The 27,994-nt window shown below is 44.7% G+C and overlaps 1 protein-coding gene across 10 annotated transcripts in view; it reads right to left on the bottom strand.

Moving 5' to 3' along the window:
* LIMS1 (LIM zinc finger domain containing 1) overlaps positions 1-27,994 on the bottom strand; it is a 74,815-nt gene that overhangs the window by 19,134 nt on the left and 27,687 nt on the right. For 3 of the 10 annotated variants that reach the window (XR_014510449.1, XR_014510450.1, XM_083437997.1), the window contains exon 1: positions 2,060-2,577. The exons of 5 other annotated variants lie outside the window; for them this stretch is intronic. Coding sequence is in view for 2 of the 5 variants with exons in the window: in XM_083437997.1 (XP_083294123.1) it covers positions 2,060-2,238 (179 nt within the window). In the remaining 3 variants the exon portion in view is untranslated. Of the gene's footprint in view, positions 1-2,059; positions 2,578-14,526; positions 15,355-27,994 lie in introns of those variants that run through there. 2 more of the 10 variants (XR_014510448.1, XM_083437998.1) reach the window with 1 other exon arrangement.

Below are 27,994 nucleotides of genomic sequence, written 5' to 3'. Positions count from 1 at the left end.
GACGCTGGCCCTGGTTCACACCATCCCACAACACGCAAGACTCTGTAGGCAGGAGGATGCAACAGAATGCTGGGAGGTCATATGACCACATGTCCCTTTTCCCCTTATGGAACACCACAGTATACCTGGCAAGAGAGCAGCTGATCTCTTTAGGGGTGAAAACAGGGCTGCATTTATGACCTGGACACCTACAACTTTTGTAGAAGTGCATGCACAAGCCCGAAACACTCTCACACTCCACTAGATGTAGGACCCAGACTTCCGCAGAGTACAGTGGTATGTCGGGTTGCAGACGATTCAGGTTACAGACTCTGCTAACTCAGAAAGAGTACCTCGGGTTAAGAACTTTGCTTCAGGATGAGAACAGAAATTGCGCAGCTGCGGCGCAGGGGCAGTAGGAGGCCCCATTAGCTAAAGTCGTACCTCAGGTTAAGAACAATTTCAGGTTAAGAACGAATTAAGTTCTTAACCTGAGGTACCACTGTATATGAATCAGCCCAAAAACGGTAAGAGGAGTGTCAAATTTGAAGGAGCCCGAAGTCTCCTTTAAAGGTAAAGGTAAAGGGACCCCTGACCATTAGGTCCAGTTGTGACCGACTCTAGGGTTGTGGCTCTCATCTCGCTTTATTGGACGAGGGAGCCGGCGTACAGCTTCCGGGTCATGTGGCCAGCATGACTAAGCCGCTTCTGGCGAACCAGAGCAGTGCACAGAAAAGCCGTTTACCTTCCCGCCGGAGCGGTACCTATTTATCTACTTGCACTTTGACGTGCTTTCGAACTGCTAGGTTGGCAGGAGCAGGGACTGAGCAACGGGAGCTCACCCCGTCGTGGGGATTCGAGCCACCGACCTTCTGATCGGCAAGTTCTAGGCTCTGTGGTTTAACCCACAGCGCCACCCGTGTCCCTCTGAAGAAGTCTCCTTTAATTCTAGACAATTTAGAGAGGGAAAGCCACATCAGTCCATTGCAACAGCAATCCTATTTCACTTTGAAGCCTAACACATTTATTTGAGCATAAGCTTTCATGGGTTAGAGTACGTGTTGTCAGATTCAATTTCAGTGTCTCGTATGAAGCAGCTCCTCATTTGCTTTGGATTGTGCTGAGTAGCTCCCAAAATAACTCCAGTCCCCCCAGGAGACAATTGCATGAGGATCTCTTAGCAGTTCAGAATGAAGAGGCAGAATCCTCTGCCTCGCCAGTTTCCACCCAGTCATACAAAGCGTACAAGGCAGGACAGTTCAAGTGACCTTTCTCCTTAATCTTGTTCTGTGCACATGGGCCTCAGTCCAAAGTAACAGCTCTGCTTGCAAGAAGAACATGGCAGCAGACTACATTCTGCAATGGGACACGGACATCCACTCCCCTCAGGCTACACTCTTCTGAGCAGCTGCAAACCCATGAAAGGTATCTTACAAGCGAAGTAAGGGATTGCTGCCATGATACTACACAGAAAGGAGCCAGGTCTCTTTCACCCCCCACTACTGCAATTCCAAAGAAATGTGCCAACAAACACCAAGATGCACCCTGCAACCAAGTCACTTGTTATTGCAACAGAAAAGTCTTAGAATCAAGCTCTGAACGCCAGCCGCCATCCATCCTCCAACCGCCTCCAGGCACTCACACAGGACCTTCATCGCCTTCACTGGTTCTGATTTGAAAGAGAGGTAGAGCTGGGTATCATCTGCATATTGATGGACACCCAGTCCAAACCCCCTGATGATCTCTCCCAGCGGCTTCATATAGATGTTAAAAAGCATGGGGGAGAGGACGGAATCCTGAGGCACCCCACAAGTGAGGGCCCAGGGGTCTGAACACTCATCCCCCCCCCTTTCTGAACACGGCCCAGGAGGAAGGAGCGAAACCACTGTATAACAGTGCCCCCATTAACTAACACATGCACACATTCCATGATTAAAATGCAGTTAATTACAAAGCATCCTGTTATTGTGCAGATCATAATAAATTGCAGGGTCCCCAGTCATGAGAACAGCAAGCAGGATCGTGTTAGAGTAAGGCAAGCAGACCAAGTAACAAACCGACTCCGGCGCACTGAACTTACAATCTTGCATAAAAGTCACATATTTCTTTGTATACTTTAACATCACTTTTCCTGCGTTGCAATTTTGACACGGCTCTCTCGCCTTCATTTTCGTGGTCGTTGTGCACGTTCTGATGGGTGTGCGAGATTTCTTCGTTCTCTGGAATGGCATAGGAGTGCCCCCTGCTTTGGAATTCCATTATATATATATATATATATATATATATATATATATATATATATATGTGTGAACACAACAACCCAGCAGCAGCAACAGAACGCTCCAGGGAGTAGCAGTAAGGAGAGAAAAAACAATCCGCAGGACTTTAGCTGCGCGCTGGGCAAAGAGCTTCCAAGTTTAAAAGCGTCAGCCACAGAGCAGCTTGAATGTCAGAGCGAGGCTGGGAGAGATTCACTAGAAGCAAAGCAACACATTCCACAGCAAGGTGGTAACGCCAACTTGGGTGGAACATGCGATCTCTGCTATCTGCTGTCCTTAGCAAGAGTTCCACTGAAGCCGTGTTCTCTTAGATAAATGTAAGCTAGGGCAGGCTAGATGTCACAAGGGATTTAATATGGAAAAATTTACTGTGCCGTGTGTGTGTGTATGTGTTTGTGTGTGTGTCTGTCTCTGTGTGTGTATAAAACAACACGTTAACGCCTTTGCAAAGATAACAAGGAAATACCCTGTTAGGAACATCTTGTTCACACAAAAACCCAAACTGTAAAAATAGTAAGAATGCCCTTTTACAAATAATGCTCCTAATTTGTTTCCTATGTCATGGAATTTGGAGCGGCTGATGTGCGCACATACACACTCAAGAATGGGCACTTCCATAGCTGACTAGGCTGTTCTGCTTGGCAAAACCAGTCAGCACAGCAGAATGCCTTAAGTTGCCATTTTTGGGACAAGCAGCTCAAAAGTCGTATTTTCCCGATGTGACTTTTTGGTTCCTGGAATTCATTCTGATTGTGCGGATAAAATATAACAGATCGAATTCTAAAGGGTGTGTTGCTAAATGTGTGAAAACAGTCCCAATCCTCAGGCATGTACCTCCAGATGGTGGACACGTCATCTTCACTTGGTCGCAAGTGGCCTATAAAGGTAAAGGAAAAGGGACCCCTGACCTTTAGGCCCAGTCGTGACCGACTCTGGGGTTGTGGTGCTCATCTTGCTTTACTGGCCAAGGGAGCCGGCGTACAGCTTCCACGTCATGTGGCCAGCATGACTAAGCCGCTTCTGGCGAACCAGAGCAGCGCACGGAAACGCCGTTTACCTTCCAGCCTGAGTGGTGCCTATTTATCTACTTGCACTTTGATGTGCTTTCGAACTGCTAGGTTGGAAGGGGATGGGACCAAACAACAGGAGCTCATCCCGTCGCGGGGATTTGAACCGCCGACCTTCTGATCAGCAAATCTGAGGCTCTGTGGTTTAGAACACAGCGCCACTCGCGTCCCTACCAGAGGCAAAATGTGCCTGGCAAATTTTGAACACTGGTGCAATGGGGGCGGGGAGCATATGTACATAAAGCAGGTCCCTCTCTACAGATGTCCTCTGTACAGTGGAGAGAGGCACCACAGTTGGGATAAAAGGGCCAGCAGGATTAAGGTCTCTCTCCCTTTTGTGTGCCTGGTAATCGGGTGCCGAAATAGGGCTCTAGAGCAATGCAAATCCCCACCCAAATGTCTACATGGTACTTCACATAATCTACAGCTTCTTATACACCGTCCCCCAGACTCTGGGGAATATAGAGAAGGCTCTTGCTCCCAAAGGAGCTCTGCAGGCTTCTTAAAACCTCCTTATACAGAAGGAGCTGCTGTTTGAAACTATGCTATGGAATTCAATTACACGTATTCAAGTGAATCATTTTCAGTGGAACATCTTGCTTTGCTCTCAAGGCACGTCCACATCTACTGGCAGCTTGTGAAAGGTCCTAGGAGGAAGGAAACTCACAGCAAATCCCAGCACTAGGCTGCAAACCAATATGGACAATGCATTCCCTAATTCTGACAGTGTTTTCTTCCCATAGGGAACACTAGATGCACACTCACATGGATTGAGGCCAATACATTTAGATATGAGGTGAAAATCACATCACCTAGAAGAAAGGCAAACAACATGTTAAAATCCTGGATTTGTTTTTATTAAAAAAAAATCTATTTGCTGTTGCCCAAAGAATGGGAATCCGAGCCCCTTCTCATGCATATGTCCGCATAGGAAGTGCCTTCTCAACACACTGTTTCTAGCACAAAGGTATCTTTCCACAGATAAAGCAAAGCTGGCATGGTTGTTTGTGCCGGGGATATTCCAAGACTTGAAATGAGAGATGTGACTAGATGATGTTGACAGATGTTTCTTTTCATCGGCAAGCACAACATGTACTCCACTGCCTTGATCCACGTCCCATATTTAAACTTTGCTTGCAATCAGGGGCGTCTTACCCATAGAGGCTAGTGGCGCGGGGCGCCAAGTTCTGGAGGGCACCAGGGAAGAGTCGGAGGCTGGATGCGGCGCATCCCAGCATCAGCTTGCCGCTCTCGCCCGCCTCTGTGATGCCGAGCCGAAGCAGCGCTGTCTGCTGCGGCCACTGCCCGCCTCCTCCAGACCCTCCGGCCTCCCTAAAAAACTCTGGCAAATGGGGGGGGGGGCGCCGCCGGAGGGTGCTTTGCACCACAGCACTGGATATGCTTAAGACGGCCCTGCTTGTAATAGTTATTTATTCAGCCGAATGCCTAATGGCACAAATTGTGTACGGGGCCCTGGGTGTCACCACCACCACCACCGCCATCGTACCATGGCACTTCGTTTCTCCACTCCTGAACTTCAGTGTGAACACCCAAGAGGAGCATGTGCAGAGATTGCTTAGAAGATCCCCTAGACCAGCCTTTCTCAACCTGTGGGTCCCCAGATGTTGTTGAACTACAACTCCCATCACCCCTAGCTAGCAAGGCCAGAGCTCAGGGATGATGGGAGTTGTAGTCCAACAACATCTGGGGACCCACAGGTTGAGAACCACTGCTAGAACTTCACTCTAAATGCATGGAAGTTGGCACAGTGGTGGGGGTGGCATGAGCCAGCATGTGTGGCACCATGCCCCCAAACACAATTTGTGCACTCAATCACACATTTGGCTGAAAGCCCAAACAGGGGTTTATGCATTTATTTTTACGTCGGCTACACTGTGGGCCAACCAACACATGATGTTAATGAGCACGCTAGTTGAAAACGTCATTTGGGTTCTCCACGTTTAAGCAAAAGCAGCCACACTGTGGGAAGAATCTGAATTAGGATTGTGGTGCAAGGGTGAGTCAATTCAACCCGTTCCCTGGAACCTTTTTCCCATTCCCTGCAAATCCCCAACCACATTGGCCGCAGACAGATTTCCAGGCTCAATTCAAAGTGTTCGTTTTGATCTAGAAAGCTTTACACAGCTTGGGACTCAACTACATCAGGGACTGCCTCTACCCCTATGAACCTACCCACACCCTACAATTATCATCAAAAGCCCTTTCTCCCTTCTCTGAAGGAAGTGGGGAGAGAGGCAAAGAAACACATACTTTTCAGTGGCGACTTCCTAATTGTGGAACTCCCTGCTTAGGGAAACTTGCCTGGTGCCAACACCATCAACTTTCAGGTGCCAGGCCAAGACATTTCTGTTTACTCAGGCTTTTCATCTTAGTGTAGCTTACAGTGTGGTATGATTTATAGCTTGTTTCAGTGTTCATTTTTTAGTGGACTTGGGGGCAGGGTTCACCCTTTTCATTCTTGTTGGTAGGTGAACATTTTCAAGGTGTTTACGTGGTGTGTGTATTCCATGGCATTTTGGATTATAAATATCTGATATGTTGTACCGTATTTTAAAATATTTTGTAAGTTGCTTTGATACGTTCTGTAGAAAGCGATGGGGCAAATACTGTATACAATAACACTATTGACAGGGGGAAACTGCATTTTCAAGGTGATTGCCAGCAGGAAAAAAGACATTGGGGACGTGGAGAGGGTTAATTCCCTTCTTTCTATCCCAATCAGGCTCTTCCCCTCTTTTGCTTTTGTTAAGCTAAGTTGTTGTTGTTGTTGTTTAGTCCTGTCTGACTGTTCGTGACCCCATGGACCAGAGCACGCCAGGCACTCCTGTCTTCCACTGCCTTCCGCAGTTTGGTCAAACTCTTGTTAGTAGCTTCGAGAACACTGTCCAACCATCTCGTCCTCTGTCGTCCCCTTCTCCTTGTACCCTCCATCTTTCCCAAAATCAGGGTCTTTTCCAGGGAGTCTTCTCTTCTCATGAGGTGGCCAGAGTATTGGAGCCTCAGTTTCACGATCTGTCCTTCCAGTGAGCACTCAGGGCTGATTTCCTTAAGAATGGAGAGGTTTGATCTTCTTCGGACTCTCAAGAGTCTTCTCCAACACCATAATTCAAAAGCATCAATTCTTTGGCAATCAGCCTTCTTTATGGTCCAGCTCTCACTTCTTAAGGCAAGTAGCAGGCCCTAATCATATTGTTAAGTAGCTAACATAATATGCAGTTCAATCATGAACTTTGTGAGTCCACTGAAAGGTCTTGGGAGGTTCAATATTGCAGCACTGCTGAAGCTTTATAAGGTAGAAGAAGTCTCAAAGAGAGATTACTGGGACCCTCACACTAAATCAGATGGCCATCCAGATGTTGCTGAACTATAAATCCCATCAGCCCCAGCCAGTATGGCCAATGGCCAGGGAACATGGGAGTTGTAGTTCAGCCATAACTAGAGGGCCGAACGTTCCTCACATCTAAATATACTTCCCACGCTTGCTGTAATAACGGTTTGTTCATAAACATGAAGAAACTGTAGAAGTGAATCTGCTTCAGCTGACTATATTAACTTTTCATTATTACTTTAAGACAATGAGCCGAGCAGTAGCTATAATTAATACCCTGACCAGACCAAAGCAAACATCCAGACTGCCACGAAAGACTTCTCGTATGTTCATGAAGTTCCTTATACGGTTAGGGTAACTGTCAACAGCAGACTTTCTGGCTCGAAACTACATTCTTATTATAGTAACGACTCCATCATAGATACCACGCTGAAGACTGACCTTCAGCTAAGGTGGCGGAACTGGTGTGGATTTCTGTGCTAGGCAGCAGGTCAGTCCCACAGAGTTCCATTCTCAAGTAAACAAAGAGGTTCACATTTATATTAACAGGATTAAAGACTGTGATTTATCTGAATTTAGCACATTTTTAATGACACGGAGACAGGGAGCAGAGCACCACTTCCATCTTATTGCAATTTTAGACTTTTCTTTCTTCAAAAAATAAAAATTGCACAACCTTGCTGGTAAAATTAGATTTGAAAGGCTTCATCATTAAATAGCAGTCTTAGGAGAATGGACAGTTGAAGACTCTTTTCTGAGACACAGTGCCCATGTTAAGAGTTTTGTAGCATTTTATAAAGTCCAACAAATGCATTATAGCATAAACTCCTGACAACTAATCCACTGCATCAGATAAATGCAGGAATTTGTGCCAAAACAAACCAGTTAGCATGTATTGCACAGCAAGACTTTTGTCGTTTTGTTGAGAAACACTCTGGAAGTTAGGGCCAACTGTCACCTATTTTAGTGTGTTCAAAGATACACTAAGTGTGCAATCCTAAATATTCACTAGGGCATAAGCCCCCAATGACCGCAGCAGAGCTTACTTCCGAGTAGACATGCATAGGAGTGCACTGCACATCTGCCATTCTTTATGTTCTTACAAGAGAGCAAACCTTACTGAAGTCTAAGGAACTTGAATCCAACTGGAATATCTGGGATTGGGCAGCACATCACCGGATTTTTAATCTCTGCACCAAAATTCAAGATGAAAAACACTTTATATATATGAGTAGCAAGGGTGACTGTGCACAAGTGCTTGGTCCCTGTAATTGAATGCTATGTATGCACCTTTTCCGTTTCAGAGTTGCCATGTGAAGCAGCTTCTTTCTGCATTCAGTATGGATGGGACAGTCCCTTTAGCCATTGCCCCAGTAGAAAGATAAACCCTGAGTAGGTTCATTTATCGATTCTAGTCAAATCTACAGCTAATTTACAAAATCACCAGATTTCAGTTTACGGGTGTCAGGGAACTGCCATCGGAGCTGGAGGTGGAGAGGAGGCTCCAGAGGGATGGTGGAGAGGGTCCCAGTAGGGAGAGAGGCAGCCCATCCGCTGGGGAAGGAAATCAGCGTAACACCAGTGGAGAAGGGGGGCAGATGGGGGAATCGGAGAGGTGGCTCCAGGACTCCTCGCCGGAGACCAGCGGAGAGGGCATGGGTACTCCTCTGCCCACACCCTCTTTGCGCAGAAGACTTCCGCGCAGGCAGAGTAGGAGGAGATTGGGCGTCAAACAGCTTCTATGCTGGAAGAGGTTCAAGAAACGCCCATTGACGGATTCTGCCAGCGACTGAGGCAGCCACGGAACTTGAGGCTGTCCAGACAGAAAGGGTTCAACCAGGCAACCTAGCCAGGAGTAAGGGCAACTTACGCACGAGCAACCCCTAGAACCATTACAACGGGTTGCATTCCATTTATGAATGTATAAATGTTCAGTATGTAAAAACATCCCGTATGTAGAAAACAATCAGATCAAAGGCTTCATCTTACTCTTGATGTGCTAAATTACTTTTTGCAGAGATATATTTTTTTTAAAAATGTAAGCATTTTTAAAATGTCAGCCCCACTCACACACAATACTGGAAATCTGCTGAACCATGATCACCAGCTGCAGGTCTATCCTTGTACTGCTAGAACAAAATTTCAAAATGAAGACATTGAAATACATTCACCCAATAACAGAATTTAGTAGTAGTTGTTATTTCAATGCACCATGTATTCTTCATCATGACAGACTAAGGCTGCAATCCGAACCATGTCTAGCCAGAGGTAAATTCCGCAGAACACAATGTAGCTTACTCGCAGGTAAATGGGATTAGGATTGTAACCTAAAAGATCAGCCTCTGCACTTGAAAAAATGACTAAAGAATGTACTTTTAACATCAACTGCTGAAATGAGAGCGGAGATGCCCCATTGATCAGGCTGAAATAAATGGGGAAACTCAACTGTTTACAGGAACAAGATGTAAAAAGATGACAGATAACAGGTTAAACTCTTTCAAGGACAGTGGGAACAGCAAGAGACTTGTTCTCTGGGAGGTATGGGGACAAGATAAAGATGCAGAGAGATGTTAATGGGCAAACCCTTATTTCCTTTCTAAAAAAATTAGCAGTGCTGGTCTAAATATGTTGAGCTCCTGCCAGTGAGATGCTGGCTGTGGTATATAGAACTCAAAACCAGAATCTGGCACAGAGTTGCTTCTATGGGGAGCAATACTCGAACAATTATGTAAGTAGTTGCCAGGCAGCTATGTATGTACTTATTCCTACCCTGTACTGAAAAGTTGTCTTTGGCTGGATCTACCTGTCTCTCTTTGCTCTCCGCATGGAATGTACTACCCAGATGTAACAGAAGAGATAAGCAGGTTCCAATCAAATGGTTATTGCCACACATTTACTTATATGCTCTCACATCTGCAATAAAAAAAAGTGAGTTATTGCCTGCTTACTTTCCCTCATTAAGCGTGGCCAAACAAAACACAAGCCAGAGAATCTGTTGCAGTGCCCGTAGCCAGAGTTTGCAATGCCTGTTGCACATTCCCATCCAGTAATTCTGCACTCTAGGGCTAGTGAGTAAATCAAAAGGCATTTCTTGAAGGATGATTAAGCAACACGCACGCCAAAAAAAAAAAAGCGTTAAGGGTAAAGGCGAGGGCAATGGGAGAGAGAAGGGTGTGCCGTGCTGAAGATATTCAAAGCTTTGAGCAATGGAAATATCCCGCATCTTATGCAATATCACAGTTCGACAAAATGTGAGTAATAGTTTCCTAATAAAACAAGAGGTGGCAATTATTCCACGCTGCCCCCCCCCCTGAAATGGAGAGGAAGAAAAATCCACAATAGTAGTAACTATCTACGCAGAATCTTTTTCGAACATATACAATCTAAAATGGAGGCGCCTTGGCTGGGGCCCCGAAGGCACTGCTATAATTCAAAGAATAATAACAGGGTGAAGCTACATTAAAACTGTCTTAACTTTGAACTCCAGAGCTAGTGGCAACTCGTATTGGAACTTCAAAAAGGGATCATTCAATTTGCAGTGCAGCAACATTATTGAGGGGGGCGGGAAATGAGATCTAATGCCTTCATGTTGTGCCATAAATGTATGTCAGAAGGGGAGGTACAGGAGTTCTTCTTATGAGATAAGAGGAAATATGTAATATTAAAGATCTCATTAAAGCTTTCTCTTTTTTTTTAAAAAAAAAGAATCTGAACAAAACCAGCGATTTACTGAAACCCAGGCCCAAAGCTATTAGTGAGACTACTTTGAAACTGAAGCGTTTGAGGACGATGCACCAACAGATCCATTTTAGAGACTGTTACTTCAAGGCGCCTAGGGTGCAGAGATGGTGACTTCCAAGTGCTGCCTGGAAGTCAAGAAACCAGGCATGGGATGATGCACCAAAGCAGCTGTCCCTGTTGGCACTACTGAGCTACACAGACCCACTGCAATGCACAGCTGCTCAAAAGCTTTCTGGACAAAGCCAGAATGACTGCAGAATGCATGTTGGCCGGAGATGGGTGGTGGCATTTTGACAGCTGTCATCTATGAAGCATCATCTTGAAGATCTTTTAGCTTAAGAGAGATAGTTGCCTCATGTCAATGGCACCTCCAACGGCATTTTTTTTAAAAAGCAGCCTAAATTAAATAAGTGGCATTCCTATAATGATGCCCCAAATCCATCCCTTGAAGCTCTTCCTTCTATATCAGGGGTAGGCAACCTAAGGCCCGGGGGCCGGATGCGGCCCAATCGCCTTCTCAATCCGGCCCGCGGATGGTCTAGGAATCAGCGTATTTTTACATGAGTAGAATGTGTGCTTTTATTTAAAATGCATCTCTGGGTTATTTGTGGGGCATAGGAATTTGTTCATTCCCCCCCCCCCAAAAAAAAATATAGTCCGGCCCACCACATGGTCTGAGGGATGGTGAATCAGCCCATGGATGAAAAAGGTTGCTGACCCCTGTTAATCAGAGATTGTTGGATTGATCCAACAGAGCCATGCTTTTTACTTGGAGATGTTTTGAACTGAGCCTTTAACTTCTCAGGAAGCTGCTCAGCCTGCTAGTTATAGGTTTCTTCCCCACTCTTTGAACACAGATATGTAGTATCAGCGTGCAAAGCTGCAATCCAAAACTCTTGTGCAGAGCAATCCCATGCAAGTCCTACCAAGTTGAGTGGGACTTACTCAAAGCAGAGTCTGCGCAGGATTGCAGCCCCAGTCTTACGTGGAAAGCATTTAACCCAACAAGACCTGGGTCCAAACAAATCTCTCTATGAACAAGGATGTAAGAAATCTGAAAGCACACAGGCTCTCTGGATTAGAAACTGAACTTAGACCTTTAAGCAGTGGAAAGGGTAAGGCGAATACCTCGTCCAGTACTGACTTACAACTTTCTTTGACATTTTACCTATAATGCAAGGCGAAGAGAGCTTGGAAAGGCAGTCCCAAATTAATAAAAATCTTGCCAGTATGACTAGAGACGACTTCCAAGATGCACCCGGAATGGTAACTCTTAAATATCATCAGCAACTGAGAATTTTGATTAGCAGTCAAAAATGATAGTTTGATTTTCGCTCACCTTCTACAGTGGTGCCCCGCAAGACGAATGCCTCGCAAGACGGAAAACCCACTAGACGAAAGGGTTTTCCGTTTTTCAATGCGCTTCGCAGGACGAATTTCTCTATGGGCTTGCTTCGCAAGACGAAAATGTCTTGCATTTTTTTTCGCTCCCCACCCCCTTTTTCTAAGCCTCTAAACTCCTAATAGCCTTTTAGCAGCTAATCCGCTAATCCTTTAAGCCTTTAATAGCCGCTAATAGCCGCTAAACCGCTAATAGCGCTAATCGGGAAGACAAAAAAACTGCTAGACAAAGAGACTCGCGGAACGAATTAATTTCGTCTTGCGAGGCACCACTGTACATGTTTTCTTTATTGATGCCAGGGGTCACCTGCCTGTTGGCACATTTTCAAGCTAGAGAAGCTGTCATGGGCACCATACACCGCAACCTGTTCTATTGGCTCCAATGAAATCGTTCTTCCAAGCCTTGATTTCAGCAGGGAGAAGGGAGCCTGTGTGCACCAGGGGAAAGCTTCTATGGGCGTACCCATACCTTGGGGGTGCCATGTCTTGGCGGCCCCAGATTTAAGTAGTTACTATTTTATTTTATTTTATTTTATCCCATGTCCCAGAGTTTTATCCTAATACTCCTAAAGCAAGGGTAGTTGGGTAGGTTGAGAAGGAGTGATGGCCTCAAAGTCACCTCGTTAGCTTCACAGCTGAGTGGCAATTTGAATTCTGGTTGGTGAAGCACTGCATTATGCTGGCTGTAAACATATAAAAGTGCTGAGCTGCATCCCCCCCCCCATAGGATGGCATGACATTAAAAGGGGAGCCCTGACCTTTAGGTCCAGTTGTGACCGACTCTGGGGTTGCAGCGCTCATCTCGCTTTATTGGCTGAGGGAGCCGGCGTACAGCTTCCGGGTCATGTGACCAGCATGACTAAGCCGCTTCTGGCGAACCAGAGCAGCACACGGAAACGCCATTCACCTTCCCGCCGGAGCGGTACCTATTTATCTACTTGCACTTTGACGTGCTAGGTTGGCAGGAGCAGGGACCGAGCAACGGGAGCTCACCCCGTCATGGGGATTCGAACTGCCAACCTTGATTGGCAAGTCTTAGGCTCTGTGGTTTAACCCACAGCGCCACCCACGTCCTGGCATGACATTAGGATGGTATTATCAGGAATGGGAAAGCAAAGTGGTCTCATGGTAATTTCTTTAGAGGTTAGCTATAAAAGCCTTAACGGGATCAGGGATTTTGGTCACTGTTCTAACAAAATTCCAGCAACAACACTGTTCCAATGGACCATTAAGTTAACAGGTGAGGTCCATTGCTTTAACAGAGGAAATGACTATTGCCCACTTCTTGAGCAAACCAGGAATTATGAAGAATACAGAGCAAGACTTCGCTGGTAGCAAACTGTTCTTTTCTACCCTTTATCTGAATTGGCAGGGGCCCTTTTTTCATAGAGAGTATGCTTTGTTTTCAAAGGGTGTTGACTGTTCCAGAGCAGAGGTGGGCAGGCTTGCAAAATTTCTCCTTGGTTCCTTTTTTTAACTGAAAGCCAGACTCTGCTGCCAAAAAGATACACACGTATGAATTTTAAGTATTCTGAGCCAGGAATCAAGTTTCTGAAAATCAGAACTGAACACAGCTCACAGTCCTTACAAACAAACATATGCTCCTGGTTTACTACTACCCCACTTCCAGGGAGAAGAGACATTTTGCTGGTGCTATTGTTAAACAATTGAGAAGTCCTTGCCCATCTACTACAGATTATCCAAAGATCTGCCCAGAGATCCAGATACCCAGGGGCAGGCATGCTTATTTCTGCTCTCTTATTTCTGAGATTCTTATCCAGCAGCACCAGCTAACAAGGAACCCAGGGTTCCACAGGAGGTTTACATTGTTATGTTAAAACAGCTAGTCATTCACTAGTCATAGCATGACAGGAAACTCTTCCCCTTCACTAACACTTTTGACATTTGCTCAGGGATTTTTTTTTACCAGTTCCGTACAAAAATGCGATTTTTCGCAGCAAGTTATTAGTTACCAGATCTACATTAATCACTACTGTCATTACACCATTCTGTTTCAAAAAGTTGAGTTCCTTTTTTGAAAAGCAACACGAAATCTTCTACTGACCTGCACTTTTATAAAATCAATATTTTAAAAGGAGCTCAACTTTTGGAAATGAACCAGTGTCATTAATGTTTAAGATTTTTCTTTGGTTACTTTCCCTTCGTAAGGTCATATAAAGTGGTTCTACTGCATTCTTTTGTTGCAAGGCATTTCAATAATAATAAGTAGAAATCTATGGGGGGTGGGGAGTAAATCAAGATCTGACAAGTCTCACATCACAACTTTAAAAAAATGAAAAGAAAAACCCAATAGAACAGCCCAGGACTCCTATAAGGCAATGGGGTTCTCTCTGAATGCAAGGGTGCTGGAAACTAAAACTTATTTTTAAGATGTAATCTGGAGATTGGGGAGGGGGAATTATTGACACTTCTTCCAGTCACTCTTTGTGCTACTACAGCATTTAGGATATTAAGTCAAACATCTGAGAAATGAAGTAAATGGAAAACAGCTGCTTCCTCTCAGCTCCTCCTAGATTATCCTGGCAACTCTGGACTATTTCCAATTGGGCACATTTTATAATTAGCGTTATTACAATTCCACCACCCTGCCTTCTGTTTCTGCAACTGATTCTGTCAGGCGTCAGTGTTAAACTCAAAAGACACCCAGAGCTGTCTTAAGTTAACCATTAATTTCCTCACCACCACTCACCTCAGCTTCTGCTCAGGTAACCCTTGAAGACCCAGGCTATCTGGACGGTCCCGTCGCCTCCTGTACAGACCTGAATGCGATAATTCTTTCAGCTGTAACGCAGTCATTTTTGCTCGACCCACAACAGTTGCTCCCCTCCCAGAGCACACAAGAGCTCCTGTTGAACAGCACAACTGCCAAGATGCTCGGAGGGAAGACGGCTCTCTCAGAGAGACTGCACACCTGCGCTGATCAGAATTGCAAGTCTCTCTCCTCACAGGCAGTTTGCTGCTCTGCTTCCTGTTTCACATAGGTACACACCCTCCAGAACGGACGGCACTGTGTTTCCTTTAGCGAGTTAAGCCTCCTACCTAAGGGATGCTTTGGTGAGAAGACAGAGCTTCAGCTGTTTCTGCGCCCAGAAGCAAATGGAACCACTCACTGTGCAACAAAACTGCCACAAACAACAACAAGAAACCTCTTCCTGCCAGTTTCAAGAAGCTGAAAATCTTCAGCTAAGGACCAACTAAACGGTTACACCACCATGAAGTGTAATGAAAGCAAAACCTATTAGCACTTCGTTGATGAGGGAAGGAAGGCCTGTGGCTTTCTACTTAAGAATTAATTTGGTGTTTAAGGTGGTTTTATATATATATATCTAAAAAATGAAAAGTAGTGAAAGACAGTAAGACAGGGAAAATACACGAAAGTTTCCCTTAACTTTAAAACACAATGCTGTAGGAGGACTTAAGTTCACGAGCAAAAATAGAAAAGTCCTAAATTGTGAGTATTTTTCTGTCCAGGTTGCAAGCACCAAAGGCTACGTCATTCATCACTCATCGCCCTTCCAATGTGCTTTGGGACAAGGTCCACTGGAAACTGGGGAAACAAGGAGGGTATATAAAAGGCTTTCCTGCAAAAGAGGAAGCTGGCAAACCGGAGATTTCTAAGTCATGCATGCCTCATTTAACCTTGTGATAAAAGCCTAGTGTGATTTGCATTAGGCATAATAAAATGATTCGCATTATAACCGAAAAAACGATCACGTATCATACCACCCACAGGCATTAAAATGAGGAGAAGAAACAACAAAATGAACACATATATAACACAAAGAAATGTGTCTGTGATGGTTGATCTTTTACCTTTATGTTGACTGGAGGTTTTTGTTTAAAAGCATCTTAGTTGAGAGCCGGTGTGATGTAGTGGAAAGCCTGTTGCACTGGGACCTGGGAGACCAGAGTTAAAGACCCCACTTGCTATGAAGCTCAATTGGGTGATCTTGGGCCAGTAGCGTTCTCTCTTTCTCCACCTAACCGACCTCACAGGTTGTTGTGAAGATAAAACTGTGGTAACCACCTTGAGCTCCAAGGAGATACAGTGGTACCTCGGGTTACAGACGCCTCAGGTTACAGACTCCGCTAACCCAGAAATATTACCTCGGGTTAAGAACTTTGCTTCAGGATGAGAACAGAAATCGTGCTCTGGTGGCGCGGCAGCAGCAGGAGGCCCCATTAGCTAAAGTGGTGCTTCAGGTTGAGAACAGTTTCAGGTTAAGAATGGACCCCTGGAACGAATTAAGTTCTTAACTAGAGGTACCGCTGTAATTGTACTAAATGATAATAAGACAACTGTATCCGTAACGCTCATATGCTTTGTGAAGAACATCCCATTAAGAATAGCATTAAGAACAGAACAGTAGTCCTGTGGAATCAAAGCAAAGTTCTGTCTAATTCAGGATCAGGTTTCCTTCCAGTGGTCAGTTAGCTGTTTCTAGGAAGCCCACGGACAAGGCACAACAGCAACTGCCCCCTCCACTTTTTCACATGAACACAAGAAGAGTCTGCTGAAACTGACCACTGGCCCATCTAGTCCAGCATTCTGTTCTCACAGTAGCCAACCAAGATGCCTAGGGGAAACGAACGAGCAGAATCAAGACACAAGAGCATTCTCCCCTCTTGCAGTTTCCAGCAGTGGGTGCTGAGAAGTACTACTGCCTCGCACCACAGAGACAGAGCGTAGCCACCATAACTACTAGTAGCCATCACCAATAGCTACCCAATGGGTACGCAAGAGATACACAGTGGTTGAACATGGAGGTTCAATTCAGCAATCCAGGTTAATGGGAATTGATCCAGAATAATTCCAACTATGCCTATTTAGAAATCCTACTGAATTAAATAAAAGTAAATCCCAGGTAAGGGACGCAGGTGGCGCTGTGGGTTAAACCACAGAGCCTAGGGCTTGCCGAAGGTCAGAGGTTCGAATGCCTGCGACAGGGTGAGCTCCCGTTGCTCTGTCCCTGCTCCTGCCAACCTAGCAGTTCGAAAGCACGTCAAAGTGCAAGTAGATAAATAGGTACCGCTCGGGCGGGAAGGTAAACGGTGTTTCCTTGCACTGCTCTGGTTCGCCAGAAGCGGCTTAGTCATGCTGGCCACATGTACGCCGGCTCCCTCAGCCAATAAAGTGAGCTGAGCGCTGCAACCCCAGAGTCGGCCACGACTGGATCTAATGGTCAGGGGTCCCTTTACCTTTCCCTAAATCCCAGGTAAGTGGGGCTATGATTGCAGCCTTATTCTTGGTAAATGCTTGCATGATGGGAGTTTCCCTGCTCTCCTCCCCTATGTTCCATTGCACAAGCAGAAATCTTTAAGCTCGTGGAAGACTGAATGCAACCCCATTATATAAACATGCGTTTAAAAATTATATTTTATACAATTTGCAAAGAGATGAGGCACGATCCTTTTGTTGGATCCTTTCATTATGGAGGTCAGGTTCACAGCTACTGGGAGTGCATCATTGCTGGTTTCTACTGTCTTTGTTAAACAGGAGGCCTTGTGTGCTTACCCAAAGGTGGAACATAGCAGCACTATAACCAGCAACCAAGACACTATGCATTGTAAGGGCCTCTTCAAACCACCCAACCCTTCCCTTTTCTCAGTTTCCAGTAAGTAGGTTATGTCTCCTTGGACCCAGCCATGAAGAATCCGCTTTTGCTAAGAACATTGCATGTGGTGGGGCTGATTCGCTGAACATGCGGAGAGCTGCTTGTCCTGTGTCCAATTGCTGTGTGCTGACAGACCCACGTATTGCCCAAGCATGGCTCCCACTGTGCTTGAGGAACAAATTTTCTACACAATGTGTCCTTGCACACCTGCTTGGAAGGGGCAGCATTATGTTCACACCCACTTTAAGAAGTAGAGACAAATTCCAAATCAGCCCTCATTTAGAATGCACATCTGGAGAGTAAGAAATTTGGGGTGGGGGTGGGGCGAGAAGAAGATCCTGATATTTGCCTAAACATGCAACATTCCATTTTTCAAGTGGGAGAGCTTCAGCTAACTCTCCCAACATGCAGCAGGTGAAAAATAAGGAAGCAACAGCTTCCTAAATTCTTTCATTAGCGGTCTTTAAGAGGCAATTAGTACTCTCTCGCAGCAATTCATGTGGCAGGGCTGTTGGGTTTTGTTTTGTTCTTAATGAAATAAGCAGGAGTAACCTTTACAAGCACATAATCGGTACATGTGTCAGCATTGTCATTTCTGTCAAAGGGAAAAAGTGAACGCACAGGAGATATATCTATTAAAGAGAAAACTAGGGCAACATTTGAAAGTTGTGGGTATAACGGGAGAAATAGAGAGGTTTTGCTCAAATAGAGTCGTTTGTGGTTCATGTTTGCTATTTAAAACTAATAAGGCAAAATCCAAACAAGAGAAATGCTACCACACACCCTTTCTGCTGCAAATGAGAGCGTATTTTGCTAGCTCCAAAGCACATGATGTGAACCTACAGCTTGTTTGCATGAATGGCTGCCAAATGGAGGTCAGCAGATGTTTGTGTAGCCATATCTGCCCCAATCTAGCACAGCTTCTTCCAAGGTCAAAATCCTGGTTGCAATGCACTTGTAGAAGAATTCACGAACAGATCCAGGCATGAACTTCTTTGAAGCCTAATCTCTGGATGACAATCAACATGGCACAATCTCATTTTGCCACAACACCACACATTTTGTACGGTTCCTAAAGCCATTCCACCCATTTTTTATTTTAACAACTAAATTTACGAAGTCTTAAATGGAACTGGGAAAGGATTTCCCAATCAGAGATAATGCTAGTAGCTTTTCTTGCGGGGGGAGGGGGGGGAGTTCCTATTCTATGTACGTCTCTGTCTCTCTCTGTCTCTGTCTCTCTCTCTCTCTCTCTCTCACACACACACACACACACACACACAGACTTAGGGTGCAATCCTATACAGTCGTACCTCGGGTTAAGTACTTAATTCATTCTGGAGGTCCGTTCTTAACCTGAAACTGTTCTTAACCTGAAGCACCACTTTAGCTAACGGGGCCTCCCACTGCTGCTGCGCCGCCGGGGCACAATTTCTGTTCTCATCCTGAAGCAAAGTTCTTAACTTGAGGTACTATTTCTGGGTTAGCGGAATCTGTAACGTGAAGCGTATGTAACCCGAGGTACCGCTGTACTCTACTGATAGTACGCCTCAGTGAAATCAACTGGACTTACTCCTTAGTATATATGTATAGTATCGCGCTATCAGTAGCAGTAACATTGCTGAGGTACAAGCAGCTTGGGTTCCCGCCCCAGAAATTCAATATGCAGTCATGGCCTCTCACCCTTTTTCGAACACCCTCCCTTGTCGTGTGTTCCCTCAGCCTCCTCTCCTCTTCTTTCCACTCCCCATGGGGGTCCTCCGGGCAGCTGCTGTGTTATGTACTGAAGTTCTCACCCTGGGCCAGCAGGGGGATACTGTAGATAGTTTTCACTCAGGTCCACGTCAGTTATTTTAGGCGGGGAACCCTGGGTTGTTGTTGCTACAGTGTGACAGCTGGCTGCCTATAAAAGCAGGCCTGCTGAGCTGTTTGCTGTTCAGTTCTGTTCCAGCTTACAAAATAAAGAGCTGCTTTGGAGAAATCGCTGTGTCGTCTGCCATGTCTACCCACTATTCAACATGCTGCTTCCGTCCCTGGTCTCTAAGCTGCACACCACCCTCGCCCCAAAGAGAGGTGCTTCCCAGAGGCACCATTGGCCTGCAGAGCTTATAGCCAGGGCTGCTGCAATGAACAGCTGCGCAAGCATTTGGGAAGCAGAGATGCAAGAGGGCATTAGAGGAGGGAAGGAAGGAGAGGGACAGAGGCCAGGGTTGCACACCTGGCCATCACTCAAGGCGCCCCAGGGTGCCATAGCACATTGGTGGAAAGCCACTGCCTTAGCCTGCTGCCTCCTCAGGCCCCAGCCAATTTCTTTTCTAGGCCCCTGCTCTTTAATTTCTCTTCTCATAGGCTCTTCTCTTCTGTAGCATCTCAATAGCACCCAGAAAACCATAAGACTGTCTCTCACCTGTGGGGCAGGTTAGCTAGTCACAGGCAGAAGTTACAACTGATGCGAGATTTATTTATCATACAGTAAGATTGGTTTGGAAAACTAAAACAATTAAAATAATGTAGGCCAGAAATGCACACTTGAGGAGCCGGCAGGGGGAGAGGGAGCACAACTCTTTATGGAAGATTTAGTTACTTCCAAGGTAAGTTTTGCAATATGTTCTTCAGTTTAGAACCCTGAATAAATAGGTTGCTCTTTACGTCTAAATTCTGCAGCTTTGTAATTCTCTGCAAAAGGTTTTCTTCTCCTTTCCTGTAACACATAACTGTAGGTGAATAAGCCTCTTAACCCTTGGTTTGTTTATATAAACTAGGGACCTGAGGCTATTTAGTCATGGTTGTTCTCCTGAGCCAACAATCCTTGTAAACACAGACAGGAAATCTCATTATTTTTAAGCTCTCTTGCTCATAGTCCCAGCTAGTTCTTTGCTTGTGCCCACCTCTGCATATCCACAAGATGATGATTGTGCTATTGTTTAAATGGCCATTTATTCTGAAATGATAGAGAAATGATCCATAGCCGCTTAATTACATAGGGGGAGATTTGCTGACTTTCATTTCACTTCAGCCTGGGGTTTCACCACCTCTTAAGTGTGTAAACAAGTCAGAGACTGAAGTGAGGGTGTTATTATAAAAATTACTGGTTGTGTAAATGAGCATTTCGTACAAACCATCTTTAGCAGACGTGTAGTGGTTCAGCTACCTTATTTTGTTTACAGAATATACCACCCTCTCGCAAAACATCAGGGGAATGCACAGCAACAAAAAAACATTTAAAAGCAATACGAAACAATCACTAAAACGACTGGCCACTTTGTCAAGCAGTTTCAAAATAAACATGATGAACAGATCAAGATTCCTTCGCCCTGGATGAAAATCGTCAATGCTTGCTCGATTTGTGAGAAATTCTAGGTATCAGGCAACACTTACACGGCAGTAATATTTAACTTGTCTTTTCCCTAGTCAGCTTTCAGTGAACTTCCACCTAGTGCCTGAAATGTATAGATAGACATGGATACCACACTATCCGCGTCTGCGCATTTCAATCACTACACAGAAGTATAGCTAGAACTTTTCAGAGCCAGCCCAAATGTTTTTTACAGCCAGCCTGGTGTGTACAGGATGCAACAGCCAGCAAGTTTAGCATCCAGGTGAGAAGGGCAATGTTCAACAGAAGGAAATATAATCCAGAACAGACTGCTTTCCTTGGCTTCAGGGAAAGACTTGCTAGCTTAGCGTCAACTACCAAATCAGATATGAAAGCAGCTGGGTTCTTGTTATGAGACACTGGGGCATGACCCTGGCTTAGCCAGCATTCATAATGCACTAGCACCTTTGCTAAACATAATGCCCCTCCCTGTCACCATCTTAGAAATTTCTCCAGGTGACCCAAACACTTGTCCTTCTGCTTTTAGGTTGACTCATGAATGGGGACTAAGTAGAATCTCCACTGACAACACCCAGTTACTTTCTTGACATTCAAGCAGAAAGAGGCTCTTCAAGCTGGAATAAATAAAAAGGTGGCTTTTCAAACTACCATTCACTTTTTCTATGCATTCAAATTGTATGTTTAAGTAGCTAGAATCCATTGTGGAGCTAAGCAAAAGCTTCTCAGCATCCAGTGACAGAGCCATTCAACAAAAGTGAAGACTCGCTTTGGAAATCTTAAACATAATTCTTGTAAACAAAAACAAAGTGAAAATGGTAGTCTGTGCATCATGTGGTCTTCCCTTTTTATACAAAATGTTCCTGTAGTTAAAACAGAATCTTCATTCCCCTCCCCCTTTTAAGTCACTCTGTCTCAACTGTGATACTTCCTACTCCATCACCAAAGAGAACAAGTCATGTCCAAGGAATTTCCCTCCTGTACACAAAATTATGGTTCAAATTGGGTCTGTTTCTGGCCAAACTAGAAGGCTTCCTAATAATACTTCCCTATCCTCAGAGTATAGGGAAGCGGGTGGTGCTGTGGGTTGTGCTTACAACAGGGTTAAAAACCACAGAGCCTAGGGGTTCGAATCCCAGCGACAGGGTGAGCTCCCGTTGCTCAGTCCCTGCTCCTGCCCACCTAGCAGTTCAAAAGCACGTCAAAGTGCAAGTAGATAAATAGGTACCGCTCCGGCGGGAAGGTAAGCGGCGTTTCCGTGCGCTGTTCTGGTTCACCAGAAGCGGCTTAGTCGTACTGGCCACATGACCTGAAAGCTGTACACCAGCTCCCTCGGCCAGTAAAGCAAGATGAGCTCCTCAACCCTAGAGTCCACAACTGGACCTAACGGTCAGGGGTACCTTTACCTTTATCCTCAGAGTAATTTCTGCATCTCTTAAGCTCCAGAAGGGAGTGACATGGGAAGAGTTGGTAGGCAGTTAATGAAGGACATGCCTTTCAGCTTGCTTACCATGCAGGGAAGAGGTGGGAGCGAATACTCATTTGTTATAACAAAGATCAAGAGATTTTACCTAGAAAACAGAGTTACTTCTCTCCCTCTGAAAGCCAAAACAAACAAACAAAACAAAGCACACAACTTGTACCACCTGGCTGTGCCCAAGGAAACAGTGATTCAGCAAACAAATTCTAGTCAGTGTAGGCTACTTCCCTATTTATAGAAAACATTGTATGATCACACGTCAGCATATAATTTTAATAAAAGGCACTGGCAGGATGCAGTGGTCAATAAATATTTTTTTACCACAAAGCTAGGAAAGCAGGTAGGAGAGAAAAAAGAGAAGGAAACTCCCGGTGCTTGAACGAAGATTTATTTCAGGCCTGACACATTTTAGAACAATCCTTCTATGGGGGGGGGGGGTACTATAAATATACAAATAATACATATGTAAACAAGAAATTGCAGTAGTAAAATAGGTGCTCATTGATTCATACTGGATGAATCTGAAACAGAATTGTCAAATTACTTAAAAGAATCTCTCCCCTCTGCCACAAAAAACCCAACAACTTAGAATACATTTTACGAAAGCAAGGCAAGAACAAGCAGAAGCATGGGAGAGGTAGAATGGCAACAGCACCCTCCTGGCAGTACCATGTTTGCTAGGATGAGATTGGAGGAGGAACAGGTTGGCAGTGGCATCCTGAGGGGCTGCAGCCACCAACCCAGGGCTCCCCCAGCTTCACCCCACCACCACTGAAGTGCCACTGCCACTCTGTCCTCCTCATGTGCCACACCTGGCAAGGATTACATCTCCAAGTGGCCTACTGGAAAGACCAGTTGACACAGACCTTAGTCCACCTTCTCTCCTCTTGTTATCTTGGGTAAAGGACTCAGGAGCCAAGATTGGCCCAGAGGCCTCTAATAACTTCCATCTATTGCCCGATCTCACATATGACCCAAATTAAATCACCATTGGGAAGGGCTCAGATATGTCAAATGTGGTGGGTATGGGAAGGAAGAAATGTGTCCCGTTGAAATTATTTTACAGTGGTACCTCAGGTTACAGACGCTTCAGGTTACAGACTCCGCTAACCCAGAAAGAGTACCTCAGGTTAAGAACTTTGCTTCAGGATGAGAACAGAAATCGTGCGGTGGCAGTAGGCCCCATTAGCTAAAGTGGTACCTCAGGTTAAGAACAGTTTCAGGTTAAGAGCGGACCTCCAGAACGAATTAAGTTCTTAACCTGAGGTACCACTGTACTACCATTAGCAAAATCTCTAGAGATGACACCATTGGTGTGTGACAAAACAAACAAACAAAAAAACGAAACAAAAAAACACCCAGGGTGAAAACAATAACTATAGAATACCCTATCGTTGTTTTCATTGTACAGTCAGACTTTGGAAGTCAAACAGAATCCGTTCCGGAAGTCCATTCGACTTACAAAGCATTAGACTTCCGAATCGAAGCTTCTGATTGGCTGCAGGAGCTTCCTGGAAGCTGCAGAAGCCCCGTCAGACATTCGGCTTCCAAAAGAACGTTTGAAAACCGGAACAGTCACTTCCAGTTTTCGATCGTTTGGGAGCCAAGACGTCTGAGTTCCAGGGTGTTTGACAACCAAGGTACGACTGTATGTTCCAGCGTAGCCTAATCTGAAAGACCCAAGCTTTTGTCCTTATCTGGCTCTCATATTCAGGACAGTTAGAGAATACACAATAGAGATATATATCCACCCTTGCATGTCAACTGCTGTATTAGGACACTATCCTGGCTGTAAACAGGGACTTTCCCTCCACGTAACGTAGGAATTTATTTTTAAAAAGATTTAGAGACTGCTTAATAATAAAACTCTCCAAGAAGCATACACAATATCATTATCAATTTTTTAAAAAGCAAAAATACACAGAATGTCCAAACACAAGTATAGATAATTACTAATAAAACACAAAACACAATCAGCAAAAGGTTTTAAAACAAAGATTAGCTAAATTTGGTTCTCATATTGGAGAGTTCTCATTTCAAGCTGCTGTATTTCTTCCTTACAGTTGTAGACTCACAGCATGTTATACTCTAACATATGTTATAATGCCCTGGCATAGTTGTGTGTGGTGTTTTTTTATTATTTAACCCAGTCTCTTTTGGAAAGAGAAATATAGAGCAGGGCGTGGTGAGAGAGGGGAATTTAGAGCAGAGATGTCTGTAGGGTGTGGTGAAACGGAACCATTTCACCACCCCAAATCATCCTCTCATATGACTTCCTCTCCCATGTGTGGTTCAAAAACCCATGTTTGCCGAAAGACTACTGCAAATTCTACTTCCCTTATAAAGCAGTGCACATAAATTCTCCCATGTGACTTCTATGCTAGAACTATAACTGAATAGGATTTTACCACTGCATAAAGCATGGGTAGGCAAACTAAGGCCCAGAGGCCGGATCTGGCCCAATCGCCTTGGCTCCGGGAATCAGCGTGTTTTTACATGAGTAGAATGTGTCCTTTTATTTAAAATGCATCTCTGGGTTATTTGTGGGGCATAGGAATTCGTTCACCCCCCCCAATATAGTCCGCCCCCCCCCAAAAGGTCTGAGGGACAGTGGATCAGCCCCCTGCTGAAAAGCTTTGCTGACCCCTGGCATAAAGGCTGGACACAGATGCAGACACCAGCCCATCCAGGTTTTGTGTTGTTTTTTTTACTTGCAATAAAAGCTCATACTGTTACCTATCAGGCAATCAGTTTTGCAACATCTCCCTCTGCTGATAGAGTGCCTAATGTGCTGTCTTTCTGTGTCAACGTTGTATATGCTGTATCCTCTGGTTATTCAACACAGTAGTCTGATTTGCTTCCTTTCTTATTCTCACCAGCCTGTATAAAACCTTGCATGTTGGTCATCTTTGAATACAGGTTTATTCCATGTGTATATTTAGGAACTGGCCAGCAGAGGCCTTCCCTATTTCCACTGCTATTTTTATAAATATAACGTTGTTTAGTATTAGACAACCTTAATTTTAACTCTGACAGGTTGAGGAGGTAGGAATACAGACTAAGAGATTCACTCGTTCACAGAACTACTATTTCTGTATACAGTGGTACCTCGGGTTACATACGCTTCAGGTTACATACGCTTCAGGTTACAGACTCCGCTAACCCAGAAATAGTGCTTCAGGTTAAGCACTTTGCTTCAGGATGAGAACAGAAATCGTGCTCCGGCCGCCCGGCAGCAGCAGGAGGCCCCATTAGCTAAAGTGTTGCTTCAGGTTAAGAACAGTTTCAGGTTAAGTACGGACCTTCGGAACAAATTAAGTACTTAACCCAAGGTACCACTGTACCAGGGAATGAGGGAAGATTTAAGCTTGCCATTTCCCTCCTCCCATTAAAACTTGCTTTCTTTCTAGCATAGATCTGCATGCAAGCCTTGCCAGGGACAGATAAGATACATTTATAAATTAATAGCTATCTATAAGATATCTTGCCCACTTTAAGGTCCCAGGAAGGGTGGCAGCAATATAACCAGACCATTTTTATTGCACTTAGTGCAATTTTATGTGAAGTACACACCTCCTTGCTGTATTTTTTTTTAATGAAAGTAGTTTATAAATATTTGCATAAACAAAATAAAAACAAGAAAAAGAGTTTATATACAATTATAAAACAACAAGTTTAACATATACAAGCAAGAACAACACAGTAGAAATTAAACAAATTAATCTCCTATCATCCTTGACCATTGGGCATGCTGGGGGGAGTTGCAGTCCCGCCACATTTTCTAGGTGGCCACAGGTTCTCATCCCTGATCCAAAATGCTCCTGCACTAACAAAGGGAGACTTTTTGCATTGTTCTAATGATTTAATTTTGGGGTATAGAGGGGCAGAGAGGCTGCTTTGTTGGTCTACGTTTACTCATCTCCCCAAGAGTAAATTTGAGGGAAAGACTGGTCTATTTTGTTTAATGTGAACAATATTCTGCCCCCCCCTCCTTGGGGTAAGTTTGGGGTGAAACGGGGAGCGATTCTTCCTAGGACAGATGAGAGGCCTGGGAAGGTTATGCACTCTACGTGGGGCTACCTTTGAAGGTGACCCGGAAACTACAACTAATCCAGAATGTGGCAGCTAGACTGGTGACTGGGAGCGGCTGCAGAGATCATATAACACCGGTCTTGAAAGACCTACACTGGCTCCCAGTATGTTTCCGAGCACAATTCAAAGTGTTGGTGCTGACCTTTAAAGCCCTAAATGGCCTCAGTCCAGTATATCAGAAGGAGCATCTCCACCCCCACCATTCTACCCGGACACTGAGGTCCAGCACCGTGGGCCTTCTGGCAGTTCCCTCACTGTGAGAAGCCAAGTTACAGGGAACCAGGCAGAGGGCCTTCTCGGTAGTGGCACCCTCCCTGTGGAATGCCCTCCCACCAGATGTCAAAGAGAACAACAACTACCAGACTTTTAGAAGACATCTGAAGGCAGCCCTGTTTAGAGAAGCTTTTAATGTTTGATGCATTACAGTATTTTAATATTTTTTTGGGGAAGCCACCCAGAGTGGCTGGGGAAGCCCAGCCAGATGGGCGGGGTACAAATAATAAATTATTATAATATTATTATTATTATTATAGCAGGAAAGTCAAAAGGACACTCAGCTGTAAATCCAAAGTAGAGGGCAGCAGTGGAGGAGCCTTTGGAAACCCAAAATTGTCTGTTTGGTAGGGCTCTGTTCCTTACTAATCAACTTAGGACAGGACCTAAGACAAGTTTTATAAAATATTCACAAGCAAGGACAACACCATTCTTGCAATAGATGAAAAACGTAGACGTGTGGTTTGTTTGAAAAAGTCATTGTAAGCAACAACTGCCTAGCGAAAAAGGATTAAAATGGTAACACAGAAGCAAGGGTGGAAGAAAGCTATTTTCAACAGCATGGAAAAGCCAAACCGGTTTAATTTATGCCCTTTTGCAATTGCTCTGGGAAAGGACTTTCTTTCGCTTCACAAGCTGCTGCCTGTGAGAATTTATCTTAGTGGCAAGTCCCTACTATCCTGAACCTGCTGTGTCCTCAAAGTCACAAGGAAATTACACTAAACTTACACTAAAAGTTCCACCGAAGTTACAGTGACTTAAACACACATATCTGTGGGCACAAGATTATTTCAAGCAGTACTAGAGAAAAGCCCAAACTGGCTTCCTAAAAGAAACAAACCACGCTGCTGAAATAATCATGCATATATGGCATGATTCAGAGGCCTAGAGTGGACAATGACTCACATGCCCAGGGTAGGTAGCACATCCCCAATGCCTGGAGTAGTTTTGAATATGGTTTTAAAAAAATAATAATTAAAAAAACTTCAGAAGTACATGGGGGAGAAAAGCATGTGTCCATATATATGTGCATGGAGCCCTTAAAAAAAAGGAACTCCACCAAAAAGAAGTGCATAGATACTTCCCCAATCCCCGCTCTGTGAAAAACAGCCAGTTTTAGTTTCCCTTGTTATTGAACCAGGCAGAGGGCCTTCTCGGTAGTGGCACCCTCCCTGTGGAACGCCCTCCCACCAGATGTCAAAGAGAACAACAACTACCAGACTTTTAGAAGATATCTGAAGGCAGCCCTGTTTAGGGAAGCTTTTAATGTTTGATGTATCACAGTATTTTAATATTCTTTTGGAAGCCGCCCAGAGTGGCTGGGGAAACCCAGCCAGATGGGCGGGGTATAAATAATAAATTA

The sequence above is a fragment of the Podarcis tiliguerta genome (genome assembly GCF_965153285.1).
Source record: "Podarcis tiliguerta genome assembly, chromosome: 4".
NCBI classification, from domain to species: domain Eukaryota; kingdom Metazoa; phylum Chordata; class Lepidosauria; order Squamata; family Lacertidae; genus Podarcis; species Podarcis tiliguerta.
Note: the sequence above shows the minus strand (reverse complement) of the source record. Positions and strands in the feature narration are given on the sequence as shown.